Source organism: Kogia breviceps, chromosome 9, assembly GCF_026419965.1.
Source record: "Kogia breviceps isolate mKogBre1 chromosome 9, mKogBre1 haplotype 1, whole genome shotgun sequence".
NCBI lineage: Eukaryota > Metazoa > Chordata > Mammalia > Artiodactyla > Physeteridae > Kogia > Kogia breviceps.
The window spans coordinates 82,975,452-82,999,149 of NC_081318.1; the positions used below are offsets into that span (position 1 = coordinate 82,975,452).

The 23,698-nt window shown below is 35.4% G+C and overlaps 1 protein-coding gene across 13 annotated transcripts in view; it reads left to right on the forward strand.

The window, feature by feature from the left end:
- CACNA2D1 (calcium voltage-gated channel auxiliary subunit alpha2delta 1) overlaps positions 1 to 23,698 on the forward strand; it is a 505,873-nt gene that overhangs the window by 288,977 nt on the left and 193,198 nt on the right. For all 13 annotated transcript variants that reach the window (XM_067042722.1, XM_067042717.1, XM_067042716.1 and 10 more), the window contains one exon: positions 11,719 to 11,760. In XM_067042722.1, coding sequence (XP_066898823.1) covers positions 11,719 to 11,760 — 42 coding nt within the window. The remainder of the gene's footprint in view (positions 1 to 11,718; positions 11,761 to 23,698) is intronic.

Here is a 23,698-nt window from a genome sequence, read left to right on the forward strand (position 1 = left end):
TTTCCCTGTCCCTCCTTTTAAAAATTTTGGACAACAGAGGAAATGCAGTATACAACTTAACTAGGACTATGTTGAGAATCTTTTGGATTGCGGCTTTCATAAATTAACACTTTAACATGTTTTAATTAGAGACAAGTTATATCTGAATCAGTGAACAGTTTGAATTTAAAAAGCTCTTTGAAATATGACTTAATTAAATACAATTACTGAAACTAGGCTAATGAAGTATATAGGCTACTAGGAATTTTTTTGTTTCTTTCCAAAGCAATTATATATTATTCAGATGAAATGGAGTGCTTCTAAAATGTGAGAAATTATTCCATTTATTTCTTCTACAGTAACCTTTTTTTCTTTGTACCGTGAGCAAAATTATTTTCACACAAAGGTAGTTCGAATTATTTAAACTGTCATCTGTCCCCTAGAAAAAACACTTTCATTTCTACTCCAGTTAAATACAAATGAATGGCATTCCGTTATATTAATGAAAGGTAGCAGCGGTTGATCTGGAGCAGTTCATTTCTTCCATAATGGAGAGATTGCCAGACTTTGTGTGGTAGGAGGGAAGGGGTTGATTTAAGCTAGTTTGAGGATGCTTCTTTCTCAACACATCCCTCCTCAGAAGCACAGTTACTATTTTTCAGAGATGAATGAATATACTTTGAGTTGACATTTCAAGACAAAAAGAAAAATAATGATGTTGCAATTCTCCTTTTACATGTTTCTACAGAAATATGTCAGAGACATTTCCAATGGCGCGGCGGGGTGGGGAGTGGGGAGAAGCAGCTTTGCCTTTGTTTTCTAGAACTGAAAGATGTCTCTCTGAGTTCTGTTGGATGTTCACATGAGAAGAGAAGCAAATCTATCAAAGATTCACTGAGAAAAATAGATGAGCACACAGCTCCTAGGTCTTATGTGACCTAAAGAAAAACACTTACTTAGTGGAAACATCAAAATATATAGATGGAAGAATTCTAGAGACCAAAGTTGTTAAATGACTCAGCATTTTACAGATGAAGAACCGATGCCTCAGGAAGTCACACTGCCAACTAGTCAGTGCTTAAAATCATTTGTTGATTTAGCCACATGCTCGGTAAAACACTCACGTTTAGCCACATTTCTAAAACACTTACTATGTGACTCTGGTAGAGGTTGGTTCCCTGCCCACAACTACTCAGTGCACACACACAGTTGTATAGCTTCCTACTCTAAGCATCTGCAGATATTTGCTTGAGGGCTTTCTGTGGTGGCAGGAATTTGCAGAACACTTCCAACCAGTGATGCCTGGTGTGGGTGAAAACTACCAATCTTCTCACTCTTTGGATCTAACAATGTTGAGCCATGTTGTAAAGCCTCCCAGGAGTTCTTGGAGGAACTTGGTTGCCCATCTGTTTTTTAGCACACCTTGTTTTGAATTTCTTCAACTCCATGTCTCACTTCTCCACTTTGCTAGTGGTATTTGCTGGGGTCAGCTCCACAATAAAACCTAGTCTTAGTGTCTGCTTCTGGAGAACCAAACCTAAGGCAGTGCTAGAAACCTGTCCATAAAGACCTCGTCTGTGGAGGATAAAGATCATTAAGCAGAGGAGGGCAGGCTTGTCCAATGGTCCCTGGCACCTAACTATGATGGGCCTGTAGCCACATGTTGAACACAAAGATGAGGGAAATTGTCTGTCCCCTCATAGGGCTCAGACATGTGGACAGAATATAGTGTGGTAAGTGTAAGGACTGCAGAAGGGGTTGTAGCTGATTTTGGATCAAACTTTCACTCCTTAATTCCATGCAACAAACCAGTAAGGTAGCTACTGTTGTTCTCCCTGATTAATAAAGGAGAAAAATATCAGAAGGTGCTGTGAAAAGCATTAACAGGGATACCTAATTTTGACTTGAAGTGCGAAAGCTGGGGAAGTTTTCCACAACAAGGAAAGCTTCCTGGATGTAATTTAGGTATGGAAAGAATTTATTCCAGAGTCCCAGATAGGAAGGACGGCATGTTTTGGTCTGCTCTAGAATTTCTCCCAAACACATCTTCCCTTTCCTACTGTGTTTTCTACCTGTAAGGGGAGCCAGGTCATATATATTTCATTTCACTCTTAGATCTCCCCTTTAGCATTTGTCAGTGTTTAGACTTCCTAGTTTCATCTTTCTATACAAAGTTATCCATTTTTGAAGTTTGTAAATCTCCTTTCTACTTTAACAAGCCACCTGGCTTTTAAGAATATTGCCTCATAGAGACTTAATCCTAATATAATATCCAGGCTATACAATGATGTGTTTGTATTAGCCAAAATTTTCACTGTCTGAAAATAGTAAGGAGTTGGGATGGAGGGGAGAGAAGAGTGGGAAATCCAACAAGAAGTATGACACTGGGATACAAGGTTAATGAAGTTTTTACCAATTTATTATTTTCAAGAAGATCACAGCTATTGTATATCCAAGGAATTTTGTAAGGTTTAAATGATGTGTGTAAATGCCTGTCCCATAATGGACACATGACAAATATCTCTTCTTCTCCTCCTTCTTTCCCATCCTACATAGCCCCTCAAATTCAGTGGAAGATGAGTTAAATTGATGTAGTGATTACCAATTTACTGTTCTTTGAAGGTCTGATTTTAGCCAAATTATTTTATATTCATTAATTCAGTGGCCATAGTATAAGTCTGTATATTTTGCTTTAGCATGATAATATTCTGAAGTTGATAATGATTAATTTGGAAAGGGAGTGCTAATATTACCTTTGGAAAAATTAATACAACTCTATTACTAGGACATCATATATTGTTATGATCAAATGCTGTTAACTTTGACCATGAGTCAAGAAAATCTGTGAGTTGTCTAAATGAATAGGAAGAAGCATAGAAAATGGAATATTTTTTTTTTTTTTTTTTTTTTGCGGTATGCGGGCCTCTCACTGCTGTGGCCTCTCCCGCTGCGGAGCACAGGCCCTGGACGCACAGGCCCAGCGGCCATGGCCCACGGGCCTAGCCGCTCCGCGGCACGTGGGATCTTCCCGGACCAGGGCACGAACCCGCGTCTCCTGCATCGGCAGGCGGATTCTCAACCACTGCGCCACCAGGGAAGCCCGAAAATGGAATATTTTGATGGATTAAATTTTAATGTTTTAGTTGATTATACCCCAAGCTTCATTAGAAACACAGATAAAGGAGATTAAAGCAAGGTCCTCAGCATTAGAGATATGTTTGTTCAATTCTGGACTGAGTTTCCTGGGAGATTTGGTGGATGAAAATAACATATTTATCTTCTTATATTCTACTTTGGCTTTTGTCCTATAGTTTAAATAATATATTTATCGATATCCTTTGGAAGAGTAAAAAAGCTTACAGGCAGATTCTTATTAAAGTTTATCAGGTGAAGAAATAAATTGCTATAGCTCTTAATGTTTAATAGGAATTGATCTTCTCTCAAGTTCAAGAACACGGAACTCTGAGATCACAGTTCACTTGGAATTCCTCCTTGGTTTCTTATAAGAGTGAAAGTGCTCTATGTTTTAACTTATTTGAAGCTTTTTAAAGGCTATATATTTTTTCTCTACTCTGATGCATTGTGTGTGTGTGTGTGTGCGTTTTGTTGTTATTTTTACTCTAGAATTTCTAGAATAGTTCTTTGTAAGCTCATGATGGTCATTTATCTGTCCATTCAGTGGTAGTTCATACAGTTCAGACAATAGCATCGAATATACACATAATAGAATGTGTCTCTACTTAAAACAATTTTTCTCTCCTTTTTTAATAAAAATTCTTATTTTATGTAGAAGTAATGAACATTTTATGTAGAAGAAATGAATTTGGTGAATATTATGTGTTTTTTTCAACTAGGATGATAGTTCCAATTGTGTCATGAGCCTCATAATAAGTATAGCTTAGCGCTTGAGTACGTGAGCATATTTGTAATTAGGTCATTAAACATATTAAGACACCTGAATTTATTCTCTCTTGCTTTGGTGGCTCTTAGAGGGCCTTGCTGGTTGATTGGTTAATGTGGCGGGCCAGGTATTAAGTAGTACTTCAATTAACGAGCACCGTAATGGCAACTTAAAAAAAAACAACTATATTGCAAATATATACTGGCAATTAACTGATAAATACATGTAAGATGGTGTTGGCTTAAAGTAACAGAAGCAAGCTTTTTTAAAGGAAGGCCAAAATTAGTTTTAGTTTTTTCTTCCAGTAAGCTAAAGAAATTAGTGTTAAATTCAATTCACATTTTAAAACAAATGGTAAGGCAATGCAGCTAAGACGACTGAATGTGCCTCAAAGATTATTAGCCATTCTCTTTATTATTAGGTGGACACTGAGTATGTAAGGAACTCACTGTCTCTAAGAAGTAGATCATTCCACATTCATAGCAGCAGGATATGGGAGGAGTAAGTACTCGATTAGGGCTAAGAAGACCTCTGTTAATCTCGGATTGACTACTGTTAGTCTTGGCTTTCGAATATATAAAATTGAGATTGATAATATCTTACTCGCTGATTTAACAGTCGGGTTCTCAAAAAAGCACATGTATTTAGGTTTCTAGCACAGAGCTTGGCTTGTATACAAAGCTCAATATATATTTATTCTTCTGAATGAACACTGAGAGTTCAGAGAAGGTATAGATTATTTGTATTTTTTCATTATAATCATTGAGCAGCCTCTTAGCAATAGCATACTACTTTCATCTTCTTTGATAGAAACTGTGATACTCAAGCATATAATCAAAATTTATGTAGTCATTCCATGCTGTATTGTGCAACTAATTTCTAAAGCCTAGTGAGTTGAGGTAAAGAAATTGATAGAAATTATTTTTTATGGTAATTATTTGCTGATTTACTACTCACAAAATATTAACTTGACACTAAGAGTTTTGACCTTTAGTTCATTAGAGAAGTGTTAGAAAAAATATTAATGGTTTCTCTTTATATATGAGCTAAGAAAATTTTCATCTCTTGGCTTCTTTGATATTTTGTTTTAATCTTCTACTAGAATTTTCAATTTTAGACAAAAAAAGATGCCACAGCACATTTGGATTTTTATCCTACAAATCTTCTTTTTTGCAAACCACTGAATGTGATTAAAGAGAAGATGGACACACAGGAAAGACAAGGGATGAAGGAATGGGATCTTTCAGGATGCAGGAGGGGCTGACATCCAGGACGCAGAGAGGGGAGCTCGTTCTAGAACAGTTATAGTCTAATAATGCCACCAACAGAAATTAAAGTTCAAGCAAATACTATTGACTTAGTAACAGGAAATTAGAATGGAAAAACACATTGTAGGTAGGGTGGTATTTGCATTAGTACTATCAGTTGTAGGAGTTAGCACCTTCTAACAAGCTTAAGAAAAAAAAAATATTGGTTCTGTCGTTAAGAAGCCAACAGATAGAGGTAGCCTCTGACACAAGATTCAGGTTTTAAGGAGTACAGCGTTTGTAACCATAACCACTCCTGGAAAATGATATTTTGCTGAAAAAGGAATAGGGAGATGAGATGCTATTTTTGGGTAGATTTAGGCGCCTGTTAATTTCTGTGGTCAGAGAAATAAGATGGTTTGATTTGCCAGCCATCAGAATCATGTGATTGGAAGAAACAGTTTCCCAAAGATAGAAGGGTTTCTGAATTAAAAAAAAAAAAATTACGAAACAAAGTTTACTACAGTTTTAAAAACAGAGGACCACGGACTTACTCTATGTGAGGGCTGCATGTGTAATTTTCTCCAGCAAGATTCCACAGTTTGGGTGTTAGGATGGACAAACAAATTTGGGGTTTAATACAAAGTTGGAGTTTTTCCAGGCAGGAGTGGATGAGGACGGATGTTTAAAAGAGATGTGGGGTTGGAAAGAGTGTGCTTAGAATCACAGAGGAGTTGGAGCATAGCAACATGTTTAATGGACAGGTTGCATATAGAACCAACGCTTAATTACCATTTTCCTAGTCTTTCTTATAAATTACCTCATTTAATTTATCAGAATAAAAATAGCAATAGCAGCTATAATACCATTTCTTCTCCACTGTGCTGTATGGAATCTTTGAAGAAAGGACTTTAAATGATTAAATAGATTCATAGCATAGTAACTGATCTAAGAAAATAAAATTGTAAGCATTTTACTTTAATTCCTATGTAAGTACCAGATAAAGCTAATAGATAAATTCTATGGATATTTCTGATTTTTCTTTTTCAGTATATAAAATAACAGGCCCTGTGCTCAACACTTTACATCAATTATCTTCTTTATTATCTCTTGTCACATAATATGAATGTATGTAGGTTTATCACATACCTTCAGTCCACTAATCTGGTAACATTGATCTCTAGATGGACCTGTGCCCATCTTTATTTTCCCTTTTTATCTTCATAAGCAGTATTTCATGCATTCCAAACCCCAAAACAGATAGAATGGCATAAAAAATATCTTTTTTCAAGAACCACTGTCTTTACTGCTTCAGCTACTTTCAGCTATCTTTGGAAAGTTCACTTACATTCACACCCACTCCCTGACACACACGGGTGTATACACACCCCCCCTCCCCCAACACCTTGCTAAGTTGTTTTATGCACACAATGCTATAGTCAGTACTGCTGGTTAACCCATGTCATGTAGCATGGTTGACTTGGGCACAGTCAATAGTGGTGCTGTGCCTGGTTACCAGGACAAATTGTTACAAAGATATAATAATCAAAAAATTTGAATTTTAAATGATTTGAGCTAAACAGTGTGGATCTTGGTTGGCAGGAAACATTAACACAACTTATTTATAACAAAGAGTATCCTTAATGTTCATCCTATTGACAGCATATTTGGAACTAAAGAAGGATAATGACAGTAAGAATGAGTTTGTTTTTTTAAGGTCATTTAACAGGCATTAGAGTTGCCCAAAATTTGTCATGCTGTGTCATATGCAGAGTCAAGTGTATAACAAAGAAACGAGAATTAGTAAATTGGACAGGAAGTTAATGTCTGTTTGAGTTTTGAATGTGTCATATATTTCAGATGTTACCTGTAAAATCCTAATTTTCAGTTCCATTATTTAAATCTTATCCTTGGCAACATCTTACTCCCAGGTTGAAGCTTTGTACTTATGCTTCAGATTTTTAACATAAACTGTTCATCAGAGGCCACATTTTACTGGAAAGTGGCTTGCAAGGGACTGTCACTCACAATATACATTTTTAAGATGGAATGGTTTATTTTGTCCAGATTTAATTTTTGACTCCCAGTAGACACTGGGAAACTAAAGTCGTTCATCTCTCAACTTGCTAGGGGATGTTTTAAATTTCAGTAAACAGCAGCATTGTATTAGCATGAACCATTTGGGTAAATTTGTTTCAAGGAGATAATAAATAACTAAACTACTCGGTTAAAAATCAGAAATGAAACAATTTGTTCTTGTCATCTAGTGGTGCTTAAATTATGAAAAATTGCTCTCTAAAGGTTTGACTAATCTATGAATCTCGTTTGAGGCTGTTGCTAGCTTTAGCCTATCAAACTGCACACGATGCACTGAAATCCACTGAAAACCTCTGTGTTTGGAGGTAAAATACCTTCTAAGATGATGTTGTTTAATAATTTGCATGAAAATGTTTATCTAGAAGGATAGTAGGGAAAGAAGATTACTCAGTTCCGATGTGTGCCTGTGACAATGAGTTTATATGCTATCGTTTTAAAGTCTTAAATGATAATGATATAACTATGTACTTTCTGGAAAAGGGACTGAGGGAATTTTGAGTGATAGGGTAGGTAAATGATTCAGAAAGACACACACACACATTTTCAAACACACATCCTTGAATTGATCAGTAGAGGAGGAACGTCTCAAATATCTGAAATTCTTAACTCTTGCCTATTTTGAAACCTGGGAAGGTTTTGGCTTATGTGGTCCTACCGTCCAAGGATAGTAAGAGATCTTCTTCAGTTACAGCAGATTTGGGGCAGCTGGCCCGGCTGCCTGCTCATTTTGTCATATGTGAATCAGCAGGGCAAGAACTTGCCTCTTAGGTCCATAGTGTTCATCTCCGTTTCTCCGACACTTAGCACAGGGTGAGGGCGCCAGAGTACTGTTGAATGAATGGGGTGTGGTTCCCCCTGTTGATCGTGAGACCCCCAGCACCTCCCTGTGGAAAGTCTAGGTGAGATGGCGGTAGGGACAGGACAAAGGGAGAAGGAATTCAGCTGATACCCCCACTCAGATCATTTAACTTTTTCTACAGTATCCTCTCCTAATTTTCTTTAAACACAGAGTTAATTTTAGTCAAAAGTCATCCCTGTAAAAACATCAGGACATAGAAGTAGGGCTGATTGAGTGTGAGTTGTCTTTCATTCCTGAGAACTGTCCTTTAACCCAATTCTCTTAAGACTGTTTCTGGATATATTTTGGTGATGCAGTGATTTACATGATTTGATTTCAGACTAATATAGTTTAATGTAGTTGCACACATCTGAATATATATATATATGTATATATTTTATAATAGAGCTAACATGTATTTCCATAAAGCAGAAGAAATGGCTCTAAATGAATGTGATAGGGAAGAGAATTATGACCACCAAATTTTGATTTTTCTCAGGCCTACTTTCAAAATTATTTCTGAACCAAATAATTCTGAAACGATATAAACAAGAGCCACAATAAAGCCTGTCACTGCAATTTTCCACAAGAAATTATGATCAACTGAGACAAAAAAATGTTTTTATATAATTATACAAATTAAAGGTCCTATGAATGTTTGCCATTTATTTTAGCATCATGCTGCCATGTAGGTGGACTAGGTTGACAGGTTAAATGCAGAATTACAGTTTCCCCAAATCCTGATGCCCTATAGAGATTTATCTTTACAAAAAGTTGATCAGTTGAGCCTTTCTGCTAGATAGAGTAAGGGAATAATGAAATGGGCGTGCTATCAATGCACAGTCTGAGGATTGAGAAAGTGTATTTATAAAAAATGAGGTTAAAAAAAAGCTTCTGAGTCAAAAGCAATGTCATTTATTGGAGGGAAGAAATTTTGTTTTAAGACAGTGGATGTAATCTGTTGCACATTCCGCTAAGGTCTGTGTTCTCTTATTGAAACATGACCACCTGTCTAAGCACACATGTTTGATTAAGTGCTTCTCAGGTATGTCATTTTTCTATAAAAAAGACACACTTTTGTTTTCCTTTGCATTTATATTTTGACCATGTAGGAAATGGATGTTGTATAAGCACAGAGCTTCTTAAAATTAGAAATATAAAATACCTAGTCACAAGGAGTACCAATGTTTGGCCTGCAGTATTCTTTTATGACTAATGTATTTTGTTTCCAGTTTGCTTTAAAAAGCCAGGTTTTGGAACTATACGTCTTCCAAAGTCCAGAAAATTTTGTGCAAATGCATAAAAGTTAAATAAGCTTGGCAATACACATTTTCAATGACAGTTTTAGAAGCAATGTAGACCTTCTAAAAGAAGAGGCAAGTAGTGGGGCTTTATGTAAAATATAATACAGTAACAAAGAAAAAAAAAACATTCGGAAATTCTCAAATAAACTTAGGTTTTCTCCATTTTAATTTTTATTTTAACTTCAATCACAGTTTATCTTAGTAGAGTCAAAATAGTTTGAGTGAAAACTAGCATTTATCATAATTTACCCTGTTCTGACACTGTATGTGATACTCTTCATCTTAGGTTTAATAAGTAAATTCTCTTTGTTAACGTGACCATGTGTCACACATAAGAAAATTTGACTAATCAGTTTAGTCCATTAGCTCTGGCACCATGGGCCAATTGTAATCCTAGACAAATACATTGTTTCACATAGTCATCTGAACATGTTATTTTACCTAAAAATAGGGGTAGATGTGTTTAACTTATTTTGTGTCTTTTTTGGCACAGAAATATATACAAATAGGTATTGAAAGAATGTTGAAAATGATGCTGCTGAACAGCTTGAAATTTAATGCAGTTTTACCTTGTCTTCCACACGTTTCAATTCTGTAAATGTATGCAATCAGTTGGCAGACATAATATCTAAAATGAAGTAAACTTATTCAGTGTTTTAACTTTTAATGGAATCCACATTCTAAATTGAAAATTGTCTCCTGAGTATAAATTACAGGGTTCCATGAGGGATCAATAAACTGGTAATTGGATTTGGATCTCAGGGGAATTCAGAAGATTCTCTTTCTTCCTGTATGTGAAGAGTTCTGACATTGTATTTTAACTTTGTTACAAAACTATCTTCCAGGAAGTAGAACTTTTATGTATGTGAAAATTCTCTAGCTACTTAGTTCTTTTTAAAAAAACAATTAAATGGTAATTTAAAAAGTTTTAATGATTCTAAATGAAATAAATGGAAACTCATGGATTTCATTCAGTATTACAAATCATATGTTCTTATATTTATCTATGTAGTTTTTGGTTTGGTTATGTGGTCTTCAGAGATACCTGTATTTTACAGATCTTCATTATCATGGTATGTTTCTCAAATCAAAAAACGGGGACAGAATCTGTGGCAAAAATTTGGAAACGAAACAAGAACTCTTTTCCTCTTGGAGATTTATAATGTGCATTCATACAATGAGGCTGTATGAATTCTTGCTGAAAAGACACAATTTTAACTTTATTGTTTATTCTAAAATCATGACCACAGAATACTTTTGCCTATATAAGATCTATTATATCTTCAAGAACTAGTGCTTTTCTTTGGAAAATACTTTGAGAAGCACTAATTTAGTCTATTTTTCCCAAGCTATTTTTAAACATTTTTGTGAATTATGTTTTCTTTTAACAAAATTTTATATTGTCCATGTCTGTAAATGTTTAAGACACAGAAAAATACACTTTTACATGGTACCCAAGTGACTACTAAAGATGTACAGAAGATGGGTAATACATATCTTCAAACAGTTCAGGAGGAGAAGAAAGGAAAAAGATATCAGTATATGCAGATTATTTTTATATTGCATAGAACTAGCCTTGTAGACAGAATAGGAATTTAAAATTCATTGATAATTGTTTTATCCATTTTTTCCTTTCCATTTTTCCTCTGTAACACAATTTATGTCCATACTTTATATTTATGGCATATTCAGTGACACTGATGGCTAGTAGAAATGTCCACACACTTTCATTCTTGAAAAGCCAACTCTCACTCGATATTTTGGTAGAATAGGAGAACATTAGTGTGTTGGATTATCTGATATTCTTTGCTATCTAAATTCACAGATACTCTTAAGCCCTTATCAGAATCTCCTGAAGGAATTCCTGCCAGTATAGTGCAGATATACCTTTCTTCGAGAATAATTTCAACATTCGATATATATTTTTAAAAAGTCATGGTTTCAGCAAACTCTTAAGCAGCCACTTACAGGATTCACTTTTCTTGAATTATCCTATTTATCATTTCATTATTTAGGTGTGTGTGTTTGTGTGTATGTGTATGTGTATGTATATAGCTTATTTGCATTAGGAATTTAAAAATTTTTTTCTTACAAATTGTTCTCAGACCTGTACTGAGAAGTTTTCCTGCAGTGCAAGATGTGCTTTTCTAATATCACTGCTATAGTGTTTGAATATGTTCTTAGAAAATATTGGCTAATATTTTTGATCTTTGTGGAATATATTGTAAGAGGAATACTATGAGAGGTTTATTATTTAAAACATGAATAGAATGTATTCAGTGTTTGATCCAGTATATTATTATGTTTTTAATCAAATCACTAAAGCGTTCTTTTTTTTTTCTTTTTTTATAGAGCAATGAAGTTGTCTACTACAATGCAAAGGATGATCTCGATGTGAGTATTAAAAGTTTTACATTAAATTCCAGGGTAAACTTAGGTATACTAGGGTGATTGGCTTTACAAACAAGCTGACCTAGCAGGTTTAGTTGGTTTCATGCACCAGTCCAGCCTTAAAATTGTAGTTGCCTAAGGGCGTTAAAACATATTTAAATTCAAGCTGTTTTTCTCTCATCTAAGACATGCTACCGTTGACTCAGTGATCCATAAATTTCATTTTAGTTCTGCATATTCTTGAAATCCTGCTAACTTTGTCAAGTTTGCTGGAGTTGGACTATTTCACATAAAATTTTTGAGAATTTATAAAAAAATGTAAGATAATACATTTATACTTCACTAAAACTTTTTATTGGGGAAGTTCACAGTCCTTTAGATATGTTAATACTATTGCTCTTGTAAACCCTTAGATAGTGAATAAAAATGAATCATGTTTTATGATTAGTATATTGGTTTGGCTATTACAGAGTCTTAAAGTAAAAGTGCTAAGACAAGACAAAAGATTATTCCTCTCTCATGTCACATTCTGTGTACAAGGCCTAATATAACAACTCTCCATCGTCCAGGCCCTACAGTCCTTCTCTCATGTTTTTTGCTCTCCTCAGTGTAGCTTTTCCATATTGTGGTCCAAAATGGATGCTCAAATATCCACAATGATTTTTGCATTCTATACATCAGGAAGGAGACAGATGGCACTGAAGGACACACCCTTTGCCTTTAAGGGCATGTTCTGGAAATTGCACACAGCATTTCTATCTGCACACGTTGTCCACAACTTAGTGACTAGTCTTGCCTAGATGCAAGAAGATACGGAACATAATTTTCTTTCCCCTTGGATAAGCATGTACCGAAATAAAATATAGGGCTCCATTACTGAAGAGAGAATAGGGAGAATACTAGTTGGGAGTTAATTAGCAGTTTGTGCACTTAATTTTGCTCTTCTTGGCATATCAAAGTTAATGCCCAGACTCTACCCACTTGTCTGAATGACTTCTATCAATTAAGTATCGTCAAATTCTTCAACTTGGAACTGAGGGAAAAATTCTCTTTTACAGGAAAATGATTATAAAATTATGTGCTGTGTTGAGTATTATTTAGTCCTTAAAGCATGTGTTTTGATCATTACAATCAAATTGTTTTCTGCAATGGAAATATTCACTGTCTTAGAATGAAAGAAAGTTAAGAAATGTAAGTAAATGTTGAACTTTGATATTCACCTTAGGATTTTTAGTGGTTGTAGCTTTTTTGAAGATTGTTGCTTATCAGATGAAGTTGGATTTACATGGATGATGAGACTTATTCATCCTTACCAAAAGTTTTGCTGTATATAATCGGATTTAATTGGTTGCTGTACTGCAACTTTATACACGTAGTGCTTGATGTTTTATTTATCAAATATTTGTATAATCATAATGCCATCTTGTTTTGATTGGAATTGGCTTACCTTCAACTGTTCTTTGTTGTACTTTTCTATATTCCAATTTAGCTGTATATTTTTATTGCTCAAATTCCACAAAGCCATATTCATTATGAAAAATTGGTGAATGGAGATTATATAATGTGAGTTTATAATCTCATACATTAATATCTAATGAACACAGGAACTAATTGGAATACTAAATATTGAAACAATATTATCAATTAATAAATTTATCCTCATATGTTTGAATGGGGATATAAATATCTGAGATATAAATAAATTTTCTATTTTCTAGAATAGTTCTATATTTAGCCTATGAGTGGACTTTGAAAACAAGTGGCTGAAATCTTCCCAGCAAGTGTGAATCTATAGAAATAGGAAGGCCAGATTTAACTACAGATGTGTTTTGGTGTGCTGACACAGAAACAAAGGGAGTTTGATTGCCTTTGGATGTGATGCATTCTCCAGCTTGCTGCAATTCCCCTGCTCCTTGTTGTCTTATTCTCTGCCTACATCACAAATCTACACGCATAAAGAAAAGAAAAATGCCTTAAGATAGTATAGGGTAGAATCTTCGTCACACCAACATTTAAGGAAGGTGAGGTCAGGGGTAAGGTGTGTAGGATATGAGTAGATGGAAATGAAGAAAAAGTAGCTTTCATAATAGAAGTAAATCATACGAAAAGTCCATAACTTTAGTTTATGTTGGATTCAGGATTAAATTTAGAATCTCCTGGTTCCTATTATTCTCCCATGTTAAATATGCTGGTCCATCACCAAGTTAAGATATGCATATAAAGAATGACATAGTCAAGTGTAATCTATTGATTTTGTTCATTATAATGATGCTACATGGCCTCACTTAAAGGTAAAACAAGCATTTAAAGTGCTTTTTAATCTCATCAGTTACCTCTCAGTGAAGATCAACAGCTATCTCTTTGGAGTGTAACTTTCTCTATGAGCTACGTCTGAATTAGCTAGTTTGTGGGGAGCTGTCAGGTTGTAAGCCTTTCAAGGACTTTGATACCAGACAGTCCCTCAGGGGCATTTTATAATATCTGTGCTGCTCAGATCGATGCTGTTTATATTCACCTTCTGGGTGTAAAAATAAATACCTAGTGACAGCCAGATTTAGCTAAAACAGTGACTGAAATAAGGGGTAAAGTCAGTGTCCCTTAGGATTATGTAATATGATTTAAAAATTATGACTCTAGTCATTTACACAAATTTTTGCTTTGGAATTAAAAAATGCATGTATAACTTGGCTAAATTATTTCGTGAGCCACAATTCTTACGCAAGGTATAAGGTACATAGCCATGCTGGAAATTTAAGACAATCATTCCTGTCCCTGTGCTAGTTAATGTTAACATATTCTCTCCTCTAATTACCTGATTTTGATATCCTACAATTTTTCCAATCAGATGCTAAGTACTCTTTAAAAACGAATTCAAATACTACCTCCTCTTGAAGCCTGCCTTGCTTTTGCTAAGTAGCAAATGGTATTTCCTTCCTCTGGGGGCTCAGAATAACTTGTTACACGTTTCTGGTTTCAGTGGTGTAATGTCTTATACTATGGTATTTTTATACAGGGATAATCTTCTCTATTAAAATTTTAGTGTCTGGAGGTAAGGGTCTTACTCATTTTCTCTGTTTAATGGTTTAGAGTAATTGCTGAGATCATGCTTGTTAAATTGGGTAGGTGTTTGTGTGTTTCAGTCCCCCTATTGCTTACATGGCATTTGTGAAAATTGTTTGCTTTTTAAAGTGGTGCCGTATTTTCAAAGTAAACAGGAAACCCTTTGCAAATATGGTGGAAATGAAAATGTTTGTTTTGTTTCAAGGCTGAGTGGAAACACTATTAAGAGAGGAATGGCAAGACTGACTTTGACTGTGGACTGTATTTGAATTAATTTTTTAATATAGACATTCGTTTCCTTTTGTTCATACAACGGGGCAGGCTGCAGAAGATGGGAGTGGAGTGGACCTTTTTCCTTCTTCTTCTCTCATCTGTCCCTTCCTCTCATTAGCCCCTGGTTCAGTCATGAGAACTAAGTAAAGTCAGACAGACGACGTGCTTTCCCCTGTGTCTAAAACTGATTCAAGCTGGGAGTAAGTAGCAGAGTCAGAATATTTGTTTGCCATACTAAAAGCAGTATAAGGATCAGGATTTTGGGTTCCAAGTCTGGAGAGATGTGATAATCTAAGTTTTTATGAATCTCTGTGAAGCATGAAATCAAGGTTATTTTATTAGTCCATCGAACTAAAGTTTTGTCTCATTCTACATGTAATTAGAATAAGTAAGTTGTTCAATTTCATTTCCACAGAGACCACAGCATTAACGTGGGTACAGTGTTTTCATGTAAGATTAGTTTTTAACTTTTTATCAGGAAAAATATTTTAAATGTAAAGAAGAGAGAACAGTAAACTGAGTCGCCATAGTTGCTGTATGTATTGTTTGATGAATTTTTTTTTTTTTTTTTTTTTGCGATACGCGGGCCTCTCACTGCTGTGGCCTTTCCCGTTACGGAGCACAGGCTCCGGACGCGCAGGCTCAGCGGCCACAGCTCACGGGCCCAGCTGCTCCGCGGCATGTGGGATCTTCCCGGACCGGGGCACGAACCCATGTCCCCTGCATCAGCAGGCAGACTCTCAACCACTGCGCCACCAGGGAAGCCCTGCTAAATATTTTAAGATAAATTAGAGATGTGACATTTCACTCCTAAATACTTCCATAGGAAACTTTTATCCCTAATTAATAACAAGACATACATGTATAAGTGCTGTGCACATTGTTATGCGGAGGAAGAAGCAGAGCTTGATGATTAAGACGTTGTACTCTGGAGTGTCCCAATGCCTGCATCCGAGGCCCAGCTCTGCCATTTTCTAGCTTTGTGATATCAGCAGAGTCACCTCACGCCTCTGCGCTTCACTCTTTTGGTCTGAAAAATAAAGGTAATGTGATACCTACCTCATACTGTTACTGTGAAAATTAAACTAGTTAGCACATATAAAGCATTTAGAACATTCCCTGTCTTACAGTAGGCAATCCAGAAATGTTAGTGAGTATAATTTTTAAAATAATAATTATTAATATTACTACAATACATTTAATATTGATTTGAAGTGATTTTAGTTCCAGATGGAGCATGTTTATATGTGTGGATGTGTTAACAATAATTGAAGGGCACTAGTTGGAACTCTTTCATTTTATTGTTATGAATATCCTTACATTTGTATGAAAAACTTAAGAAAATGCGTAACAAAATAAAAATCAGAACAGAATCTTCAGAAAACATTGAGAAATAAATGTGACCTCAATGCAAAACTTTGTCTTGAAATCATTGTAGGTTTTATATATCTGGGTTTGAAAAGATAATTCAATGTCAAAATAAAATGGAAAAAAAAGCTAATAATGCAACAATTATTCATGAAATTCCACATTCAGGTTTTCTTTAGTTTTGGAATTTATTTAGGTTCTTGTTTAGGTTTTTAGAGACATCTGTCCCAATAAATCCTTAACTTCCCTAAAGATGTAGTGAAGCAGATTCCCCAGAAGATTTCAGTTGTGCCAGCAAGCAGCACTATTTTCTTAATTCCCAAGGCAAGCAAAGAGAAAGCAGATCATTACAAACTCTTATTAACCAAATTCCAAGACCTATGTTTCAGAATGGAATCCAAATGAAATAAATTCAGCCCAGAATTCCCATGTCAATAACTTGAGTTGATTTATTTGCTATGTTTTATTATATTGTCATGTTAAAAGTTTGACCTGTCTGGGACATTTGGCTAGTCTGCTGAATTCCCTTGCATATTTATGTGGCTATTTATTTTCTTACCAGTCTTGTCTACATTAAAATTAATTCCAACATAATGTCCTATCTAAATGTCTTCTTAAAAGCCTAACCATTCATGATTTGATTTGATTTTATAGAAATAAATCAGTCTGCTTCTAGAATGAACCAATAGGGATATGTATCAGACAGCGACGACTCTGTTCTAATTATTAAAGAAAGAAAGTCTGTTTCTTTTGCAGCTTTTTAAAAAAACTGTCTAATAGTATACAGCCTTTATTTCAGGCTCTGCTAATGACTGTTGTTGAATCCTCAAATAGGAGATGGCATAGAGATAGAATATGAATTGCTTCTGTATAGTAATTGGTACAATCAGAGTTACCTTTTTGTGTGTGTGCATCTAAAATAAGTGATGTAACTATTTTCAATGCTATATGTTTGGATTGGATTGTAATAGTAATTACCATATGTGTGCTTATTCTATACTAGAAAGTAAATGCTTAGCAGGTAATGTTATCGTTTAAAGTTCACACTCATCCTTTGTGGCAATACTATTATTTTAACGATATCCAGAAAAGACAAGTAAAATTTATTGAGCTTAAGTGACTTGTCCGCTGTCACACATGTGGTATTTGGTAGTGCAGGGAACTGAATGCAGTGCAGTCCGTGTGATCCACAGCAGGAGCCGTATGTCCCTGTTCTGTGCTACATTGCCTATTCCATGGGCCCCCATGGGGGACAGGAGAAGGCCATGTGATGGAACTGTTGTAAATCAAGGCTTAAGATTAAAAGTTTTGAAGATGGTTTTGGTTTAAAATTTAATTTATTATACCTATCCATCATTCTGTCCATATTTAATTTTGATGTATGTGGCTTGTACTTATCCAACCAGCTTCATCATTGACGGTTGTTAGTTGACAATGACTTGCAGTAGGTAAAATAAAATCTCTGTGATTAAAAACATTGTTAGACTTTAAATCATAAATCTTCAGTGAGCTGATCCATCATTTCTAGTGATATTTACCATGGATACCTTAAAATTAATGCATGTACCCTTGTGTGAAATATAGCCATATTATGATTCATTGGGGGGAAAAACTGTTAAAACTAATAAAAAGGAAGATAAGATAAGATTCCATTTCTTCTAGGAATAGCTCCGTATGTTTTTTGGGCCTTCTTCCAAAAATTTTGAGTTTATTTTGATATTTCTGTAATGCTTTGTGCGCTTCAGCATGTGCTGCTTTTGCAAGGATAGTTAAAACGTTGGTCCTCAGCTGCTTTGGGGTGGTGGCATGCATAATTCTCTTTTAGATTCCACATCCAGTTCTTCCTTTCCAGAGGCTAGTGTATGGTGTATTTATTTAGAACTCACTGAATATTCACTGTTTGGAAAGTTCGGTGGCATTATGTGGGCATTATCAACTCACCCTATGTACAGAACTGGGTAAACAGAGATATGGGGACTGGATTGTTTTGAATGGTATCTTCAACCGTTTTTGGTTGCACATGCATGTTAGTTAAAAAAATGCACCTCTCGGGCTTCCCTAGTGGCGCAGTGGTTGAGAGTCCGCCTGCCGATGCAGGAGAAACGGGTTCGTGCCCCGGTCCGGGAAGATTCCACATGCCGCGGAGCGGCTGGGCCCGTGAGCCATGGCCGCAGAGCCTGCGTGTCCGGAGCCTGTGCTCCTCAACGGGAGAGGCTACAACAGTGAGAGGCCCGCGTACCGCAAAAAAAAAAAATAATAATAAAAAAATGCACCTCTCAATATAACAATATTTACTTATAAATTCTCCCTATATACTACTGAACTAATATGCTGAGAAACCTCCCAAGAGACTAATAAATTTTTAAGATAAATGAAATTTTATGAAGTATTGGTTTAAGTAGCATTTGACATTAAAAATCACCAGAAAAAAGTATAGTTTCTTTCTAGATGCTTAGTTACTAAATGCCTTTAATTACGATGACTTCATAATACCATAGGAAATATCTCAACAACCCATATGAACACAGGACATTGTTACTGATATATAGTAAATCTAAATCCATATTTATGATAGTGTTCTTGATAATATTAACTTTTTTGACCAACTTGCTGGTTGAACTAATTGAATCACTTTTCTATCTGGTAATGAGACTGAGGAAGAGCTAGTTCTGGGAATAGAAGAAGCATCATCTCTGTCATTCTCTTCTTGTTCAGTGCAACTTCCATTACTAGAATTTCAACTTCAGTCATTGTTAATTTCAGAAATCTTTTAAAGCTGGTAGCACGTATGGAGTAGGTTAAACCCAAGAAGATAATAAGTAAATTTACATATAAAGTGAATAATAGTCCATTGAAAGGGACTGTGTAAGGGAGAAGGTGACTCATTATCAGTATGTGGGGTTTCCACTTTCTCCTTGTGGTACCTGGAGGATGACAGATGACTCGAGACCAACCCACACACAGTAAGGCCAGGGGAGAGGGAATGCTAACGTCACTCTTTTTGTTAAATATTAGTAAACTTTAATTTTTTTCTTATTTCATTTGTGAGAAATGGGTATAACTGTAAGTTCTAATGTTTTCTTCCACCCTTCCAGTGAATTCCTTTTATTTTTATTTAAGTTCTTCTCAGAAAGATGGCCTTGACTGCCATTTGAGGGAAGTAATCGAAATAATTCAACTCGTGAAGTTGAGGTGAAAAGCCCAACTAATGTTCTAACCCATGTTCACCTACAAATTGTCTGTTTGATTGATATCTGTAGCTCTGTGCTTTGAATGCATTGCCCTAAATTAAAATGTTAATTCTCAGGGTCAAGGGGTTTGGATACCAAAAGAGTGTTTTGGTCAGTGGTCTCCAAAGGAATTCACTGGAAGGGTGGAAGAAAACATTAGAACTTACAGTTATACCCATTTCTAGCAAATGAAGTAAGAAAAAAATTAAAGTGTACTAATATTTACCAAAAAGAGTCTTTATACCAGCCTTTCATCATTTACATGTTCTTGTAGTTACTTGGCATTTAAAAAAAAAAAAAGCCTTTGGAACAATTTGCTTTTAAGTTCATAGATTTCAGAATGAGAATTTTCAGAGCTAGAAGGAGCCTTACAGATCTTGTTACCCTCTGTTTTTAAAAAAAAAAAAAAAAAAATCTGAGGAGCCGTAGCAAGGACACACAGAGTTGTACAGACAGAGTTGAAATGAGAATCAGAAGCTGAATTCCTGACTGAGGCGCTGTCTGTCCATTCACCGGACTGCTTCCGGTGTTTGTCCTTGCTTCATGCTGAAGTAGAAAAAGCATGAGTTTGGGGACTAGGAAGCAGTGATTCAAGTTTATTTATTCGCTCAACAAATATTATAAATAGGGCAAGCAGATACAGTTCTCACCGATTTGCTAGGTGCTAGGGCCACAACCGAATGATGTCAATGAGGCCTCTTGCCCTCGTGGTGATTATATTTTAGTGTAGTGAGATAGCAACCATGGGGCAAATAAAAAATTCAATAGTATTTTTATGCATCCATAAATCCTTAAACACCATTTAGAATATTAAAGTGTTGATGCCAAGTTTCTGATTCTAATAAAGAGAATTCTGATCATTTAATGAGCATTGTTGCATTTACAATACCGATTTTTAAAAGATACCTGAAAAAAAATGTAGTAAAATTATTGCTTCCAAAGTTAAGTTGGCACACGGTCTGTACAAGACAGAATTGAAACAAAAGTCAACTGCACCAAAGCAATTACATAACCAATCTTTATCCCTCCCTTTGACATTTTATACAAAATTATTATTTTATAGTCTTTATCTTGAAAGGGATGTCCTGCCATCTAGATGCATAAATTCTATCAATGTTAAGATATATCCTAGGGATATATCTTAGGATATGACTTAAATTTTGCATGTTAAGCAGTACAGTAAATGTTTGATAAACCTTAATGTGAAATTCTATAAAATCAGTTATGTCTACATTGCTCTGAATGTAATAAATGAAATGTAATGTTTTCAATATTCAGTGGGGGATAATTTAGATGGGAGAATCGCCAAGAGAGTATTTTTCAACTGCGATCTGAAGAATGAACTGATACTGTGAAAAAAGACCAGGGAACAACCTACCAGAGAAAAGGAACAGCAGACCCAAGGACATTAAACCAGGCAGAGGGTAACGTGTGCAAGGAGCAGAAAACAGTCCAATGTGGCGGTAGCGTGATGATCAAGGGAAGGCAGGGCAGGAGATCTGGATGAGGAATCAGGCTGGAAATAGATCATTCAGAGTCTTATGGGCCATAGAGAGATTTTCATTTCTTTGTAAGTATGGTGGGATCTTGGCGTCCTGGAGTCCAGGTTTGGTTTTTTGTTTGTTTGTTTTTTACTGTATATTAGGTGTAAGATGTTAGTCAGTCTTTGCTTCAGGTATCAAGGGAAAATAATTGATCTTTCTACCTTACAAAGTTATTTTGTTTAACCTGTTTTGTCCTGACAGTATTTTTTAAAGTATATTTGTCTGTCATAATCTTCATAATATGAAAATTTGCTTTTAATTTTTTAAGAAATAGATTGGCCCCCTTGAAATGTTTTCCTTTCCTAGTGTAATATATACCACTATATAGTTTCTGGGGTGGGGGTGGTGAACTTTCAGACTATCTGAAATCACATAGTGCTTTTTTTTTTTTTTTTGCGGTACGCGGGCCTCTCACTGTTGTGGCCTCTCCCGTTGCGGAGCACAGGCTCCGGACGCGCAGGCTCAGCGGCCATGGCTCACGGGCGCAGCCGCTCCGCAGCATGTGGGATCTTCCCGGACCGGGGCACGAACCCGTGTCTCCCGGCAGGCGGACTCTCAACCACTGCGCCACCAGGGAAGCCCCACATTGTGCTTTTCATAGGCAAGACACCATTTCACAGTCCCTTAGTAGAGAAAATACCCTATCAGCCACTCCCCCAAATTTAGGTTACATATTTATATATTTAAAAAAGATATGTATATATATGTTCAGGGTATTACATCCCTTTCTAATGCTGATACTTTGAAATTTTCATACTACTCGTAGAGTTTAAACTAGCCCTCAGTCCTTGTCATCACACTTACCTGTATTGTGATATTGTGACTGCTCTCATGCTCATTGAGGGCTAGATCCTGGGATAGATGATTCACACGCATTCACCCATCATGCAAACTAAAAATTCATCAGTTTTATTTTGAGAATGTCCTAAGAGTCTGTATTCCAACTTATTAAAACATTATTGTAATCCTTATCAGCAACCTCAATATGTTTTATTTAAGGAGTGCCTCTTTTTGCTTTTAAAATTTAGTGAACAAGTTCTTGCAGTGATCAGTATCCGTTTTTGACTTAATTTAGTTGTTTTATGTGTTTCAAATTCATAGTTGTATTTGATTCACTTCGTCATATTAGAAAATGTATATTTTTTTGCTTTAATATCCCCTATGTATTTTTTAACTTGCTATCTTTCTCTGTGTATTGCACAGTTTCAGTTGCTTCCTGTTCTCCCTACCTTCAAAGTCTGCTTATTTCAGACTGTTTCTTCCTTCTGTTTTATATGTCATAATTAATAGTAGAAGAAAATACAGAGACTTAACAGTAGGTCTAATTTTAAGAAATAGAATTATTTCTTCAAGTTTCTTCTGACCACTAATGTTATGTTTATTTTTCATGTTAACTGTAAAACATTCTTAGTATATTGAGTAAATTGCCTCTGAGGAATTAATGCTATAGTTTTTCCTTAGGGTAAATCTAAGCAGCTAAAACATTTTAACTACTTGAAGAACTGGAGAAATCTTCTCAATTCATAAAAAAAAACTTTTATTTCCTCATCAAATACATTACGATTAGCTGAACTCATGTTTTTTTCAAAGGACAATATGTCTATTCAGTAAATTATAATTTAAAATTTTTATTTTCTTATTGTTATGATTCAGTAAAGCAAATGGACAAATATTATATTTAAGCCCTTACTGTTATGTATTCAGTGTCATCCAACTCATATTTCCTTTTCAGTTCTATTCATCCACTCAGTATGTCTCTGAGTCACAGCATCCTCAAGGAGAAAAATAGCAGCTTAAACCAATTAACTCAGGAGACTCAACAGTGCTCTTATTGCCACTGTAACTGGATTCATTATTTACTATTCAGCCTGGCTTCACACCCTGACCAGAACAACTATAATTGGCTGAAGGCTCAGCACCTTTTTCTCTATTTATTATTCATTAATTGGGCATGGACAGCTGCAGCTGCTTTGATGAATCTCCACTTCTAATTGATGCATGTGATTTACTAAAAAGGAGGCTTTCCTATGTGTGGGTCAGAACTGGTAACCAGCTTACATTCCAGTGGTGAACTAGTGGCCACGGAAGCAACCTTATTTTTTAATCCATAGAGTAGATACCAACATGTCAGTATAGCAGCCTTTTCCGCCTTGCTGGCTGTATGAAAGTCTGTTGTAAATATAATACATCCATGCTAGTTATTTACATTGGATGATAATATCATGCCTGAAAGCATATTGTGTATTCAAAATTTTATTTGATATTGGGAATACAATGGAGACTAAAACTTTCAAGAATCAATAATGTGTACGTTGTGAAAGTTGTAAGGCCCTCTTGTAAACAACATCTGTGAAATAGTTGTAAAAACGAAAAGGATGTATTTGGAGGTGGAAATTTTAAAATATACTCATATACACTGGAGAATTGTATATAAGTCTGTAGTCTCTGGTTATTGAAGTGTTTGTT